At 33.2% G+C, this 18,114-nt stretch overlaps 1 protein-coding gene and 1 pseudogene across 1 annotated transcript in view; both read left to right on the plus strand.

Annotated features, from left to right (window-relative positions):
* LOC126691855 (phenylalanine ammonia-lyase) overlaps window positions 1–9,999 on the plus strand; it is a 36,423-nt gene extending 26,424 nt beyond the window's left edge. Inside the window, exons 2-3 of the mRNA XM_050387094.1 lie at window positions 5,250–5,413; window positions 7,989–9,999. Coding sequence (XP_050243051.1) covers window positions 5,250–5,413; window positions 7,989–9,738 — 1,914 coding nt within the window. The 3' untranslated portion in view covers window positions 9,739–9,999. The remainder of the gene's footprint in view (window positions 1–5,249; window positions 5,414–7,988) is intronic.
* On the plus strand, window positions 6,539–6,625 carry LOC126693841 (small nucleolar RNA Z102/R77; annotated as a pseudogene).
* Window positions 10,000–18,114: the final 8,115 nt, after the last annotated feature.

Consider the following 18,114-nt stretch of genomic DNA (forward strand, 5'->3'; position numbering starts at 1 on the left):
TTGGATTTTGGACTTTGGACCATGTGTGGCGGTTTTTGTTGAACGACTTTAACAGCCTTTAAGTAATTGTTTGGATTTGAAATTTTGAAGGGATTAGGTGTGGGTTGGGCCAACTGTGCCTTTGGGTCTTAAACTTTGAAGCAAAATTTTTCATTCTTGATGATCATTCATTTTATATATATATTTTATGTAAACATGTAGAGCAATGGATTGGGACACATGAAAGATAACTTTAGGATAATTGCTTTTTCAATAAGAAAATATATTTTCTTAAATTCATTTGACTTCTTAATGTAATTTATTATTTTCTTAAAAATCAAGAAATAATCACAAAAAAAAAAAAAAAAAAACTCTTCATTGAAGGGAAACAAAAGAGAAATGTAATGAATGAGAGAAGGAAATACATATGATTAAGTTGTTTGGGAGCCTTTTTTCGGAGCTTGGCCACGTGTTGTCCGCTAGAGGGGTAACCTTGCTAGGCCAGGGTTGTGTTTGGGGAGTTGCATCCGGAACTCAACATTGGGTCACGTGGCCCAATGGCTACTGGCATACTTTTAAGCCTATAAAACCATTAAAACCAAAGTCTAAGAATTATGATAATGGTTGAATAAATATGTAATATGTGTTTGATATAATAGCTTTGATTAATAGTTATAATAGTAGTTGTAATAAAGTAATATGTATTTAAAGGTGAAGCAATTATGTACTCAATGATGTAAATTTAAAGATATGGAAGTAGGGTCACTTATCTTTGTACGATTTGTAGCTTCAGTTGTGTAGCGTCAGTAAGTTGATAATATTCTAGCAGAATGACTCCCAGCGGTGGAGAGGTAGTTTGCCCTGATAACTTCAAGATTAAAGAGGAAAAATGGGTGCAACTAGAGGGAGAGAGAGTATATATAGCTGTGTGTAGAGGCTGATTAAGCTTGCCCCTCTTATCATGCACTTAAATGAGTTTCCCCCTTGACAATACTCTTTTAGTTGTTGTGAAACTATGAATAAGATTACCTTCCATGGGAGGGCTTTTACAAGATGTATTTGTGCTTTCTAAGAGAAGGGCTTCATGTAAGATAGATTTGTGCCTTCCATGAGAAGGGTTTTGATATGAGATCTTGGTGCCTTCTAGGAGAAGGGCTTCAGTATTAGAAGTTTATGTCTTCCATAAGAAGGGCTTTTAGTTTTAGCATTTGATATCTCTTGAGAAGTGTGGAGATGGTAAAAGATATAGATGTTTCGTGGGATGTAGTAGGTGTAATATGTATGATATATGGAAGTATGAGAGATATGGAGGTTAAAGATAGTAAAAATATGATATTATAACTGCTAGATAAGTTGTAGAGATTGCTTTCCAAGAGGGAAGATTTTGTAAGAGAAGAGTATGCAGATGTGTTTAGGTATTTGGAGATAGGAGCTGTAAGATAAATGTATTTTCTGAATATGGAGAGTGAGAGAATGAGTATAAGACTAATGGTGTTATAGTGTGTTTAGCGCTGCTGCTGGGATTTTTTGCCGGAGGATGGAATAGAGCTTGTGAAGGACATTTAGGAGCTAAGGGCTGAAGAGTTTAGTTCCTAATTTGGAAACTAAAAACTCAGAAGCTCAAAACTTCATTAAGAGCTTAAGAAGATAATTAGAGGGAGAGAGAATAGAGAAGTTTATGAGAGAGTTGTTCTTCTCTATTGGTGTCCTTTAGTGTGTTGATGAGGGACTATATTTATAGTTGAGTTTAAGGGGGGTTTTTAGCAAATAATCTCAGCCAAAATCTGTCCTAATCAGCAATGAATCTTTAGAAATTCCATCCTAAGATTTGGCTAAAAATGGTATGTTTAGCTTTAAGGTATTATTGCTGTTTTGGGTAATAGCTGCTAGAGGAAAAAGCAGCAGAAAAAGAAAGTATTTTAACAAGAAAAAGATAGTTTCTTTAGTTGGTTTTAATTTTTAGCCAAATGAGGAAAATTAGTAATGTTAAGGTTGTTGGATCAGCTGTTACAGCTATTCTGAAAAGGCTGTCCCAACTGTCAGGAAAAGCTGTCACAACTATCATAAGACAGCTGTTGCTTGGGGCAGAAGTTGATGAGGTCAAATGTCAGGCTACTGGGATTTGGGCATTAAATAACTGATGATATCACTTTTAGCCAGGTGTCAAGTACTGAACACACTGACTAGTGTTCTGCTGGAAATGTTTCCTTCTTTGGGTGTTTGTGTTTGTGTTTTTGATTCAAGATTCTATTACAACACATTTTTAGTAAGTAATAGAATGATTGGTTGAAAGTTAATGAAGTTTTAGAGATTTAGTCAAGGTCTCATTGTGTTGTGATTTACTCTTGGTGAGCAAGAAGAGCATTTAATGCTCTGCACTAGCAGCTAGCAAAGGAATATTTGGTCTAATTGTGGCAGACAGTAGCTAGGTATTAGAGATATCATGAATATTTTATGTATTTGAAAATTAAAAACAGCCAATCAGATTAGGCTATGTGTTTAAATTGGATTTTAGCTAAAAGTAGTAATATAGTTTATATAGAATAATATAATGAAATTTCTAAATTTGTATAGGAACAGCTATAGGTTGAATGAACAGTTATTTTCTCAACATTTAGATGGTTGGAGTTTTTGAGTGTTTTTCATATGATGAATATTAAATTTTAGGAAAAGAACAATGGGGAATTTTATCATTTTAAATGCTATGTGATAAGAGATGCTTACCATATGTTACCCGCTACACAAAACTCATCAGAGTTTAGGGGGTTGGAGAAGACACGCCAAGCAACATGTTTCTTTTATCAACTTTAAACCCTGGAGCTTTACTGAATATACCTCTTGGCCCTCCAAACCACGACTCCCAAAGTTTCCCCAAGAAGACTCATGAGCTTGGATTATAAGCCAAAGATGAGATGACATACCTTGGGTTTTGTTGTCATTTTGCGTAAATATGGGCTTCTGTTGAAGAAGCCGCTTGCCATGAGTGTAAGAGAGGTAATATAGGCTGTGAGATTCGATTCATTGCTCGATTCATTGCTTAAACCCGATCCATATATTGATGTTGATGATGTCGTGGGGTTATGATACCAATTGATGAAGAGGAAATGTGGCCCATGAATCCGCCTCTTAAAGTAAGGATCTTATGGGCCATGTGAGCCCAATTCATGAGATATAAGCTTATTTTGGGTTTTAAAGAGATTTACCCAAAAAATCAATAATATGTTGACGTGGCGTAGGTTGCCAATGAAGTAATGCCATGTGAGGCGAAAAAAGAGTCTTCAGCATAATTACATAAGTTTATTTAACAAGTTAGAGTACATTACTTTATCTTTTCTTTCTCTTCATTCCAATGCCTCTGAATTTTCACATAAAAGTGTTAATAGGTGGTTCTTTTTCTTTATTCAATGCATCTAAATCTTCACATAATACTGTTAACAAACGATGGAAATGGGAATGGTGATGGCAGTGGCAAAAGCATGAACAGTGATGATGGTTGTAACGCCCTAAAATCATAAGTAATAAAAGTCTATTTAATTTGAATAACCCATAAAAATATTAAATAAAAGAAACCAACAACCTTAAATCTCATCACAAATGTCGGAACTCTAATCCACCAAAACTAAAACATCCTCAAAATAATTCTCTAATACAATGTTTAATGCCATAAAGATAATAATAAAATCCTCAGTTCCACAAAATAGTTCGTAACTGCTGTCTCCCAAGAATCTCTACTCCAATAATCCCTCTAATGTATCTGTAATGGGAAATAAAGGGGGGTGAGATAACTCAATAAGTGGAATTCACTAATATTGGGGTGTGGGAAAAAACCTTTCAAATAAATAATTCTTACAACAATTTCATAACTTGTAACTCATCAATATTTATCATCAAATACTTCATATGTATAAAAAAATATATTTATATTGTGAGCCATCATAATATATATTTGTTGGGATTGAGGATCTACTAGAACCTAACTGAGAGTTCAATATTTTATTTTCAACCTCCACCAACCATATCAATTAACCATTTTCATAACCATGGTCCGAAATAAATCAAATAATAGAAAAAAAATTATTGCCTTTTTTTTTTTAAATGTCTCATTTTTTTTAGACAAACAATAAAAAACTGTCTCATTTTAAATTATAAAAAGCTTTAAATCTCTACAAAAATATATATATATATAGTATGGAATTTTTTTACTCGAGTAATCCTACAGCCACGTACTAAAAGATATTAATATTAAGTGTGTATTTGACAATTAATATTATACTTTTTGATCTTATTTACAACTTTTTTTTCAAAAAAGTTGTAAAAAAATCATTTTTTTTTTCTATTAAAATTTTCTAAAATATTTTATAATAAAAAAATCATTTTTTTTTCTATTAAAATTTTCTAAAATATTTTATAAAGGCATCCGTTAACTTTTCTTGACCCAATCAGTTGTTTTTTTTTTTGGCTAAAAGACCCAATCAGTTGTTTTAATTTGTCTTGTGCGTGTTTACGGCTTGCGTGCAGCAACTTTTATCCTTCTACTAATAACCCAACCCGGGCCCCACCAAATGAAGACTAAATATGCATTAGTGATGCCACGTTGCGAGTTCTCAACCGTGGGATAGAAATAACAATCCTATGATCAGAATTAAGGCTTTCAACCAACCCCCATGGGTCCCTCACGGAGCCGCTAACTTTGTTGTATTCTTTTCCTCAAAGCTTACCTACCAAAAAACTCTGCCACGCCACTGAATTAATAAGAGTTGTTTGGTGTGGTAATTTAAGTAATATTTTTTTAATTTTTAACTCACATGTTTCTAAAAAATACCAACAATGAACCACGTCACCAAACAGCGCTTAACAATTCAAAAACTCCATGCCAATGCCATGCATGTTGCCATCTATTTAAGCCTCACAACCCTTCCTCACAAACCAGGAAATCCTTACAAACCTGCCTAAGCTAGTGAGCAAGATTTCCTATACTTTTCATTCAAACCCCAAAAACTCAGTTTTTTTCTTGCCATTATTTCTCTCTTTCAATTGGGTCATTCGTCGACATGGGAACCAATGTTAACAAAAGCAGTGATGAGGGTGGTCTTTGCATTAGCCATGACTCGCTGAGTTGGGGTGTGGCTGCTGAGTCACTCAAAGGGTCTCATTTAGACGAGGTGAAGCGCATGGTGGCCGAGTTCAGGAAGCCATTGGTGAAGCTCGGAGGTGAGACCTTGACGATATCACAGGTGGCTGCGATTGCCATGAGGGAGTCACGAGTCGAGGTGGAGCTTTCCGAGTCAAAAAGGGCTGGCGTGAAGGCTAGCAGTGACTGGGTTATGGAGAGCATGGAGTCGGGTAAAGATATCTATGGTGTCACTACTGGGTTTGGTGCAACTTCGCATAGGCGAACCAAGCATGGTGGAGCTCTTCAGACCGAGTTGATTAGGTGAGCTATAACTTTTATGTACACCTTTTTCTATAATTTGTCATGCCTTAAATTATAATTAAATAAAATTGTTATTTGTATATAAATATATATAATATACAAACAAATGATATAAAAAAAAAAACTAATTAATATATTAATTATTTTTATTAACTCAAAAATGCTTTTTTTTTTTCAAAAATATTTAAGAGTAACTGAAATTGTAAATTGATGTTAAGAATTGAAAATAAGAGGGCTTTTAAGACTAATTGAAAATGAAATACTTCCTTTTTAGTATGGGCTTGTTTAATGCTTAAAAGTAACGAATATAATAAACAGTAATGGTCAACTTTGGCCTTTGGGTACGGGTTGAGTGGAACGGGTTGATTCAGCCGCTTGAGTGACCGAGTCCGTACTAGTTAGAGTTCTTGCCTACAAGTTTTGGAAAAGGAACACAAGTATACAAAGTGTTGAACAATTAATTTGGGAAATTTCAAGGGACCTAGTTTTTATTATTATTTAAAAAGTCATGATTAGGGATGTCAATTTTGCCCCGTCCCGCTTGACCTGCCCCTCCCCCGCTTTGTCCCATACAGGTTTTCCCTGCCCCACAAAGGTGGTAGGACGGAGATGGGACGAGATTTTAAACCCGCACCACGGGGCAGGGCAGGGATGGGTTTACACTGTTTAGACCCACTCCGCCCCACCCCATCCCCACCCCACCCCGCATTAATAAGGGTTAAATTGTAATTTTTTCATACCCTAAAACCCTACTATTTAAACAAAAATATCATTAGCTTATTTTATTCTACCTAAAGTGGCTCTACCTTTTTTTTCTCTCTAGCAAAGTTGGAAATAAGGTACCAATTTTAACCTTTTTTTTGTCTTTATTAGAAACAAATTTATATACTATTGAATTACTAGTTTCATTCATGATTCATACATCTTTCTCAACTTACTTTTCATCATAAACATAATATAATTTTTTTTAATGAGGTACGACTCTGAGGCTCTAAATATTTGTGTATGTGTCATTGTTTTTGTAATTTTGTGTGGGCATTTGGCTGCTTAACAACACTGCTTCTTTATGCTTGTCAAAATCCACATCTATTTTACAAGCTAGGTTGTTGTTTTTTAATTTTTGGAGAACGAGATGATGAGAAATATGTTTCTTTATTGGTTTGATTGCAAATATGATGGCATCAATCATGTACTAGCTTTAGTTGATCGTTCTCGTTCTCCACACAAAAATTATATACAATTTAATTTAGTTTTCTGTATTTTTATTAAAAAACATAAGGTACAGGTTTGAGACTTTGTCCCATTCTCTATGAAATAGTCACAAAATGGGAGGAATTAAATAATGCACATTACTTAGTATAAAGGAGATTTGTTTTAGTGTTTTTTAGGCCAATGAAATATAAACATTTAGATAATATTATTTAATTTTTGCTAAAAATTAGTTTGATTTGACAGGATAAATTTATTTATAATTTCAAGTATATTTTTATTATTGAAACATGTCATTTTATTTGGAAAAATGGTAATAGTTGTAGGGAAAATTAATAAGATATAAAGTTTTACGGTGTAGGGCGGGGCTTCGCGGGTTTTCGCGGGGCGGGGACGGGGCAAGAAATTTTCCCCGTCATGCGGGGCAGGTTGGGGATGGGGAAAGAAAAATCCATGTGGGGCAGGGGCGAAGATCTCATCCTTCGGCCCCGCCCCTCCCCATTGCCATCCCTAGTCATGAGACCAAGTTGATTAGACTGTCCTAAAATGGTAAAAGAAGATAAGATTTTCGCTCGGGTTTGTAGGACCAGTTAAGATCATGACACGTGACCAAAAATAGATTGTGTAATAACAAATAATTTTGATTCTTATATTTTTTATTTTAATTTCTCTAAATTTTTAGTTCTGCTACAATTTTGAGTCAGGAATGTTTGATATTCTTGATTACCTAACCTAATCAGAAACCCCATGATTCTTTTTGGAGGTAAATTGTTGAGCTCTTGTTTGGCACAAAAGCTGTTGAGGGTTTGGTTAGACATTTAATTGTGTTATGATAGTTTTTAATTAATTAATCATATCATAGTTGTTGGAGTGATATATCATTATGGTGAAGAAATTAATAATTAATTTAATCATATTTTATGGAGGGCAATCATCACATCATGGTTAATTTTTTTCCTTTATACCCATTCTCTCAAAATAAATTTTAAGTGTTTTCAAAAACAAAAATATTATTCATCTAGATTTTCCTCCAATTTTTTTTACTAAAAGGATAGAATTTCCTCCAATTTTAGAAGGATTTCTTCCAAACCTTTATTAATTCCAATTACCCCTAAAATTTGAACTCATAATTTTTTAATTTTTAAAATTTAAACTCACCTTCTTGGCCAACCTGAATATATTTTAGGTGCTAGAGACATTTGAAGAAAAGTGTTCTGTTTATTTTGTTTCATTAAAATCCATGTTATTTAATTTTAATAATCACCCCCATCTATTTTAATACCATAGTGAGTATTTTTTTTTTCAAAATTTATGAAATCATCACTTTATCATGGCTAATCTAAAATGATGAATGTTATTGCTGCAGATTTTTGAACGCTGGAATATTTGGCAATGGAACAGAGACATGCCACACATTGTCTCACTCAGCAACAAGAGCTGCAATGCTAGTGAGGATCAACACCCTTCTCCAAGGATACTCTGGCATTAGATTTGAAGTCTTGGAGGCCATGACCAAGTTCCTCAACCAAAACATCACTCCTGTCTTGCCACTTCGCGGTACAATCACTGCTTCTGGTGATCTTGTCCCTCTATCCTACATTGCTGGACTGCTAACTGGCCACCCCAATTCTAAAGCCATTGGACCCTCTAGTGAATACCTTGATGCTGCTCAAGCCTTCCAACTAGCTGGTATCAATTCCGGGTTCTTTGAGCTACAGCCAAAAGAAGGCCTTGCTCTTGTGAATGGCACAGCTGTTGGTTCTGGCTTGGCTTCTATGGTTCTTTTCGAGGCCAACCTTCTAACTCTTCTGTCAGAAATCTTATCAGCAATTTTTGCGGAAGTAATGCAGGGAAAGCCTGAATTTACCGACCATTTGACACACAAATTGAAGCACCATCCTGGCCAAATTGAAGCTGCAGCTATTATGGAGCACATTTTAGATGGAAGTGCTTATGTGAAAGAAGCTGAGAGGTTACATGAAATAGATCCCCTGCAGAAGCCAAAAAAAGATCGCTATGCTCTCATAACTTCTCCTCAATGGCTTGGCCCACAGATTGAAGTTATCAGATACTCAACCAAATCGATTGAAAGGGAGATTAACTCGGTAAATGATAACCCTTTGATTGATGTTTCTAGGAACAAGGCCTTGCATGGTGGTAACTTCCAAGGGACCCCAATTGGTGTCTCAATGGACAACACACGTTTGGCTATTGCAGCCATAGGAAAACTCATGTTTGCACAATTTTCTGAGCTTGTCAATGATTATTACAACAATGGGTTGCCATCAAATCTTTATGGTAGTAGGGATCCGAGTTTGGATTATAGTTTCAAGGGGGCTGAAATTGCCATGGCGGCCTATTGTTCTGAGCTTCAATATCTGGCAAATCCAGTTACTAGCCATGTCCAAAGTGCTGAGCAGCACAATCAAGATGTGAACTCATTGGGATTGATCTCTTCAAGGAAAACAGAAGAAGCTGTTGATATTTTGAAGCTCATGTCTTCCACATTTTTGATAGCACTATGCCAAGCTATTGATTTGAGGCATTTGGAGGAAAATTTGAAGACCGCTGTCAAGAATACTGTAAGCCATGTGGCTAGGAGAGTTCTAGCAACTGGTGTTAATGGAGAGCTTCACCCATCCAGATTCTGTGAGAAGGATTTGCTCAACGTGGTTGATCGGGAATACGTATTTGCCTATGTTGATGACCCCTGCAGTGCTACCTATCCATTGATGCAAAAACTGAGGCAAGTACTTGTTGAACACGCATTGAGAAATGGCGATCTTGAGAAGAATGAAAGCACATCTATCTTTCAAAAGATTGCAGCTTTTGAGGAAGAAGTGAAGTCCGTCTTGCCAAAAGAGGTAGAGAGAGCAAGAGTTGCGTTTGAGAGTGGAAATCCAGCAATTGCAAACAGGATTAAGGAATGCAGATCATATCCGTTGTACAGGTTTGTGAGGGAAGAGTTAGGGACTGAATTGCTGACTGGGGAAAAGACCAGGTCTTCTGGTGAGGATTTTGACAAGGTGTTCACAGCTATATCTCAGGGAAAGCTCATTGATCCAATGTTGGATTGCCTCAAGGAATGGAATGGTGCTCCTCTTCCAATCAACTAAACTATTTTGATATGTATGAATATTGTTTCTCTAATCCCCATGCTGCTGTATCTCCTGCTAAGATATAATAATTGAAAAGAGCAAAAAGCCTCTGTTAGCTAAAAAAATATTGTGATTTGAAAATTAGTCATGTGGACTGCATCAAATGCTGAAAGAATCCATTTACACTTTGATCAGTATCACAGCTTACTACTTTTTGGAGTCATTTAGGAATGACCCTCTTATCAATATAGCAGTAGTAATAAAACATTTTCTTTCCCATTTTTGACTTCTTTTTAAACAGCACTGGAGGTCACTAAGGTTTTGCTGCAATATTGACTCAACCAAAATGAAATTTAGCTGACTTACTTGAAGTTGTGTTGAACTTTACAAACTTTGGAGCTAAGAGAGGTGAGCTCACTCACTCTTTCATGCCATGCTTGACATAATTGACAACATGACTGAAACCCATCATCCACATTGCCCAAATTTTATGCCATTTTCATTTTGAGACTCATGGATATATTGCCACTTTCTAGTTTTGACACTACTGTACGACTCCAACCTGATTATTAACCCATCGTTATTGACCAATTTGACTCTCCTTGGAAGAATTGGTCATTTATGACATTTTGTACAATTGTACCCATCTAATCATAACTTTATGGAAGATAATAACTATGTTGCTGGACTTCAACCAAATGTGGTCCACAAGATGAAATTGGTAGCTCCTCGACCATTATTCATGCTAAGTAGAAAAATCTGCAGTGATTGATGATAGGATATCAACTTCTTGACATTTCATTGTTCTTTAAATTTCTAGTTGCTACTTACATTGACAAAGGGGTTTCATTCCGTTGTCAGATGTGAAATTAAACAAGTTTAATGATATTTGTTTAGATTACAGCCTATAGAATTCTCATGTATATATATGGAGAAGCTAGTTATTTCTTATTAGTGTAAAAATTGTCCATATTTTAGCTAGACTTTTGCTGTTGAACGACAAAGGACAGTGGTCTAGTGGTCAAGGGACCCATTTCCATGTGGTTTGGGGATGAAGGTCCTAAGGTCGAATCCAAAAATGGGGGGCGCTTGAGAAAAAAAACCCATGTCCCCCGACCCCTTCCCCTCTTGTGCTCTCGTGGAGTAGGGGTGCAACTATGGTATTGTAGCGAGGATATTCCCGCTTATTCTCCATCTATTTAATTTTTTTTTCTATTTTTTTGGCACCAAATCATTAAAAAATATATATATATATATACTAAGTCCTGAACTTTTATATTGTTGCGGAAAAATTCCATCCTATTTTTTAAAATTTTCTTTTAATGATTTGGTGAAAAAAATAAAAATTACATTTTACCCCTAAACTAGGAGAATGGATTGCACACTAATGATTTAGAAGCATGTATGTTCACTAAACAGCACAACCACACCCAAACCGACCAGAACCACCTATAAAATGAAGTAACTGCATCACACCACAAGTGATAATAAACCACACTGCATTGTGTGGTGTGGTGTAGTCCGTGTAGAGTGTAATTTTATGATAAGAAAACTGTAAAAAAATCCCACCACATCTCACCCATATATATTTATTTATTTGATATTAAATATATATATATATAAAATAATTTAATATTATATGGAGAATCTTAAATTATTTGTTTTGAAGAAGTAAGAGCTACGAATATCAAGAATTCTATTCTTGAAGTACGAATTTAGTCCTCAAATCTTTGCCCGTACTAGCTTGGACATGAGAATGGTTGGGATTTTTGATGGGTGTATTATTGTCAAAGGGTGCGTTGGGTAGGGAGAGCTTTATTGTTTTGCAGCTTTTTGGAATTGTTAAATTATGACTTTTTTTTTTTTTATAATTTTTATATAGAAGAAACGATGATTGTTTGTGGAATATTGTACAGAGTAGTATTTTTTGTTTGAATTGTTGTATTGAATGTTGTGTCATCAATTGGTCTCCAAATTCTTGGGCTGGAGGTGCGAGAACTGCTGAAAATTCTTGGGCTGGAGGCGCAAGAACTTCAACTGTTGCTGCAAGTTCTCTGTTGTAAGAACTTCAACTGCTGCAACAGGATATGGTGGTGTGACTGATAATAGTCAATGTGTGGTGGTGCTTGGAAAAAGCCATTCAAAGGGTGCAGTCCAAAAAGAGGAAAAAACCTTGGGAAAGAGAGAGAGCTGTGTACCTGTTCGCACTAGGAAGAGATAAAAAACCGAAAAAAAAAATTAAAAAATTAAAAAATTAAAAAAACTTTTGTTTTTAATTGTTTGTAAAAAGAGTGTTTTGGTCTTTAAACATTGTGCCAACTAAGTAAAAATTATGTACAAATTATGTGCTATTAATTTCTATCTAATTTAACAGTAAAACTAATGACATGGTGCAAAATGTAACAATAGTTATAGTTTAGTGTGCAAATCATGCATTCGAATAATTTATGATCCAAAATGTAATCTAGTGTATAGTTTAAAGTGGTAAAGTGTAATTTTCTTTATAATATAACCAAAGGAAAAACCGTCCATGAAAAGTTTTAATTTTGCTTTTTTCTCCAACTTTTGTCATTTTATCCATGGTCTTTGAATGCTGAGTGTGGTAGTCCTATTAAGTTTAAAGATAATTAAACTGAAGCCATTTACTACCATTACCTTTGGTTGTATTTAACCAGTTAGTAGCAATCTGGAAATACTTTTTGCTGCTTTGGAAGTATGAGTATTTGCAGAAGGTCTTGCATAAAGTTGTGCATTTTTATGATTTGATTTTGGTTATCTATTACAATTCTCAATCTATATTAATGGTGCAATTGGCTTGAGAGTCACAATTCCAACCTCATACCCCAGTTGATGTTAACTGGTGGTTTAAGCCAAATTCTTGGTGTTTAAAGATTGGTTAAGTTGAATTTATCTGTTTGGTTATGCAATCAGGAGTACACAAGATCTTTCTCATTAGGCATGGGAGGAATTCCTTGGGTTATAATGTCAGAGGTAGATTTACCTTATTAGACTTGAAACTTCATCTTTTATTGTCAAATAATTTCCATGAAGGTCTATGGTTGATTGAATGGAGTGAATTTTGTCTCAGATATGTCCCATTAACATGAAGGGGTCAGCAGGTAGCCTTGTGACATTGGTTAGCTAGTTAGATTCTTGGATTATATCATATGCTTTTAACTTTCTAATGGATTGGAGCTTAGCAAGTAATGCCAAACCAGTCTTGTCTCTTCATAGAGTTTTTATATTAGGTACAAACTGCAATATGATCACTTTAGTTTTAAATTTATGTCTACCATTTATCAGGAACATTCCTCATATTCTAAAGCATATGTGGCTTAACTGTTCTGTTTGCAGCAAAGTTGGTATTTGAGACCAAGGGGTGAACACTAGAAGAAATTCAAGCGTCACTGAATCCATTTTCAGCAAAAAGATGAATCTCCTATCCCCGTACGATGGTAACAATTTGTGTTTGAATAAGCAAATTAACTTTCAAAATGTTGACACCATAAAATTATGGCACTGAGTGTTAGAGACTGATTGGTGACTGTTTGTCACATGAAGCAAGGTTCTTAACCCCATCCAAGAATTATTTAACATTTATTTTCTATAACTGTTATGGGATTGATAGCCATAGCTTGAATATTTATCTTTAACCCAATAATCCTCTTTTTTAAAAATTTATTTTCTTAGTCTTTAGTGCTTTTTTTTCTCCCTTTTTTTCCTCCTATTGTCTTAACCTTGACTGAAACTCTCTTTCATCCTCTTCTTTATTTTCTTTATAGTTTTTCCTCTTTTTTTTGTTTAACCGAAATCATTCTCTTATTGTTGGCATTAGCTTCAAATTAAAACGCGTTGTTTTAGATTTGGTGAGGATGTACTGATTGAGTTTAGGGGCAATTGGGTGATTTTAACTAATTTTGGTTTTCATATGGTTTTTTTTTTTTTTAATCCCGAAAATATCTTCTTACACTCATTTACACTATTTAAAACAAAAAAAATGAGAATAAAATGTTCACATTTAAAAACTAGAGAATATGAAAAGGTGGAAATAAAAAAGTGGATGTAATAGTCTCATTGCTTTTATGCATCACTTTGTTTGTAGTTCTTGTCTTATGAGTTATGAATTGTGTTCTTGTGTGTTTGAATCAACATAAAAGCAATTTGCTATTCATAGGAAACAAGTTATGGCTTTTGGGTTATTAGTTTTGTGGTGGGTGTATGTCATATGTATGGATTTGGATTTTGGATTTTGGACTTTGGACCATGTGTGGTGGTTTTTGTTGAACGACTTTAACTGCCTTTAAGTAATTGTTTGGATTTGAAATTTTGAAGGGATTAGGTGTGGATTGGGCCAATTGTGGCTTTGGGTCTTAGAATTTGAAGAAAAAGTGTTCATTCTTGATGATCATTCTTTTATATATATATATATATATATATATATATATATATATATATATATATATATATATATATTTTTTTTTTTTTTTTTTTTTAATGTAAACATGTAGAGCAATGGATTGGGACACATGAAAGATAACTTTAGGATAATCGCTTTTTGAATAAGAAAATATATTTTCTTAAATTCACTTGACTTCTTAATGTAATTTATTATTTTCTTAAAAATCAAGAAATAATCACAAAAAAAAAAAAAAAAAAACTCTTCATTGAAGGGAAACATTAATCCAATAAGATATAGAAAGAGAAATGTAACAAATAAGAGAAGGAAAAACATATGATAGTTTATTTAACAAGTTAGAGTATGTTACTTTATCTTTTCTTTCTCTTTATTCCAATGCCTCTGAATTTTCACATAATAGTGTTAACAGGTGGTTCTTTTTCTTTATCCAATGCATCTGAATTTTCACATAATAGTGTTAATAGACGACGGAAATAGGGATGGTGATGGCAGTGGCAAAAGCATTAACAGTGATGATGGTGGTAGTGGTGGTGACAACGGTAGCATAAAATAGTGGTTAGCGGTGAAACTAGAATGTCAAAATTAGGGGCTCAAAGTAATGACAACTATAGAAATAAATTTAGAAAATTCATATAAAATTAAGAAAGTTTGTGAGATACTGATATACTTGCTGCAAAATTAAATCTAAAACATAAATGTAAAGTTTGACAATTTAAAATTTTTGGATTTCCAGGCATATATGTATTTTTTGTCCAAGTGTGTAGTCATGGCAGATGGGTTAATACTTAATAGTATGACAATTGTAACGTTAGTAGAATTTATAAATGATGCATTTCTTCATAGAGATTGAACTTCAAATTTGGTTTCTTCAAAATCTAAATCATAAACAACTCAAAATTTTTGAATTACCTTTCTTGTTAACATAAATAAAGGAAATCAATAATAGAAAAAACTAAATTACAATTTTGAGTACCTTCTACCTTAAAAGTCATAATCCAAATATAACAGATGAGATAAAATAATATGTGTATATAATCTAAATAGAGATGTGTAAAGAAATCTCATTAATTAATGAATTAGATAATAAAACATTAGTATGGACAGGTTTAGGAAAAGAAAGGGGGGGCAGGGAAAGAAAGATGAAAAGATAGCATTAAGTCTAAACATGAGGGGAAAAAAAGATGAAATTAAAGAGAAAAAAAGGTATATAAATCTAATAAAGCAACATAAATGCCTTAGGTATATAAATTTAAGCAAGCAAGAATCGATGACTTGTCTACGTGTTTGCTTCTTATGTTTTTTCTTTGTTTCACTTTCTTTTGTGTTGGAGAAGATATTTTTGGTACAAAGGCATAACAATCATATGTATAGTAGAAGTTATAAATTACCTACACATGAACTTAGCTTAACAAAATTGAAATTGAGGCTAGTTTGGAAGCTTCCCTAGGTGTGTTTTAAAGGCAAATAAAAGAGAAAGAAAGGTATATAATCTAATCTAGTAAGCATAGATGCCTTAGGCATATAAATCTATGCAAGCAAGAATCAATGACATCTTCATTGATTATTTTCAATGAAGGGAGACATTAAACTAATAAGATATAGAAAGAGAAAATGTAACAATGAAATAAAGAAAAGCATATGGTCAAGTGTATTTTGCAAGTTGGAGTATCTTGATCTTTTATGTAATATCTCTGAATTTTTATTTAATGGTGTTAACAAGTGGTGGAAATGGGGATGGTAGTGAAAGTGGTAAAAGTATTAACAGTGATCATGGTGGTAGTGGTGGTTACAATGATAGTATGAAAAGTAGTTAGTGGTGGAACTAGAATGTCAAAATTAAGGATTCAAAGTAATATCAACTATATAAATAAGTTTAGAAGATTCCTATAAAATTAAGAAAATTTGGGAGGCACTAATATACTTGTTGCAAAATTAAATCCGAAACATAAATGTAAAGTTTGACAACTTTAATGTTTGGATCCCCAAGAATATATGTATTTTTAGTCCAAGAGTGGAATCATGGTGGATTGATTGAGAGTATGACAATTGTGATGTTGATAGAATTTGTAAATGGTGCACTCCTTCGTAGAGATTGAACTTCGACTTTGGATTCTTCCTAATTTAAATAATAAAACAATGTAGAATTTTTGAATTACCTTTCTTGTTAACATAAACAATAGAAATCAATATTAGAAATTTCTAAATTACGATTTTGATTATATATTACCTAAAAAAGTTATAATCCAAATATCACAAATGAGATAGAATTATATGTGTTTGTAATCTAGATAAAGATGTCTAAATAAATTTCATTAATTAATGAATTAGAGAATAAATCAATAGTTTGGACACATTTAGGAGAAGAATGGTGGAAAAAAGAAAGAAGAAAAGTTAGAATGAAGTCTAACCATGGGGGAAAAAAACATAAAATAAAATAAAAGAGAAAGAAATGTATATAAATCTAATAAAGCAACATAAATGCCTTAGATATAAAATCTAAGCAAACAAGAGTTAATAACTTGTCTACTTATTTGCTTCTTATGTTTTTTCTTTGTTTCACTTTCTTTTGTGTTGGAGAAGGTATTTTTGGCACAATGACATAATGATAGTAGAACTAGAAGTTATAAATGAACTCCACGTGAACTTAGCTTAACAAAATTGAAATTAAGGCTAACTTGGAAGCTTCCATAGGAGTGTTTTGAAGCAAAATTAAATGGAAAGAAGGGTATATAAATCTATTCAAGCAAGCATAAAAGCCTTAGGCATATAAATCTAAACAAACAAGAATCAATACTTGTCTATGTGTTTGCTTCTTATATTCTTTCCTTGTTTCACTTTCTTTTTTGTTTGGGGAAGGTATTTTTGGCATAGTGACATAATGATCCTATATATAGAAGAAGTTATAGATGAACTTCACATAAACTTAGCTTTGAAAAAATTTGAAATTTAGGCTAATTTGGAAGCTTTCCTAGGTGTGTTTTGAAGCCAAAATTGAATTCTTCTTTATGTAAGTATAGATAGTTGTTTATATAGATGTGTTTTTTTTAATAGTAAGTTGATTTGCTTGCTTAAAATTTGTCATATAGATGTTAAATGTAGTAAACTTTTGGGCTTATTTAGTTGTTAATTTGTACTTGAATTAACAATATATTTTTGTGAGATATATTATTGCATAACAATCTTATTAAATATCTATCATAGGTTTATCATATGCAAAATTTCACAATATTTAGTTGTCAATGCCTTCTACTATTAAATCAAAGTTCTTTTTTTAGTCACAAGAAATGGGAGATCAATTAAAGACATTGTTGAAACTTTTGTGGAAGCATAATGTCTTTCTTTTTTTTTTCTTAGATTTCTCATTATTATTATTATTATTTATTCCTATCATTTTATATGAAGAGTGGAGACCATTAAATTAAGATGTTCTTACATTCAAATATTTGACACGAGGACCCTAATAAAATATAACTCATTTTATAATGCAAATAATAACTTATACATAGTGCCTATCAAATATTCATTTTTTCCTTCTATTAACAGCCTTAGTTGAAAATTCATAATATTTTCAAATACTCATTTAAAAAACTCTTATTTATCTCAATATTTATAACTTTTCAAAAGTTCTTCCACATTTTATGTTGGAAAAAAAAAAACCAATAAACATTACTTTAGGGAAACTAAATTAGTAGCTCTATTTAATACTATTTGTTAACTTACAAAATACACCACCACCCAATCCCACCCCAAATTTGACAAACCAGCAATTTACTCGTACTTGAATGCAGCGATCAAAAATAAATCCCCCAATAAGCCCAGCCACATTATCAGGCCCAAATTCACCCTCCTAATTCTAAACGAGCTGTAAACTCAAAATAGATAGTGTTCTAGATCCTTCCAAACAAGTCCAAACTCAAATGGGAAATGGATTTCCCATTCTATTTCTACATAAATTAGGTGACTTTATAAACAAAAAG

This window comes from Quercus robur, chromosome 7 (assembly GCF_932294415.1).
Source record: "Quercus robur chromosome 7, dhQueRobu3.1, whole genome shotgun sequence".
Taxonomy (NCBI): Eukaryota; Viridiplantae; Streptophyta; class Magnoliopsida; order Fagales; family Fagaceae; genus Quercus; species Quercus robur.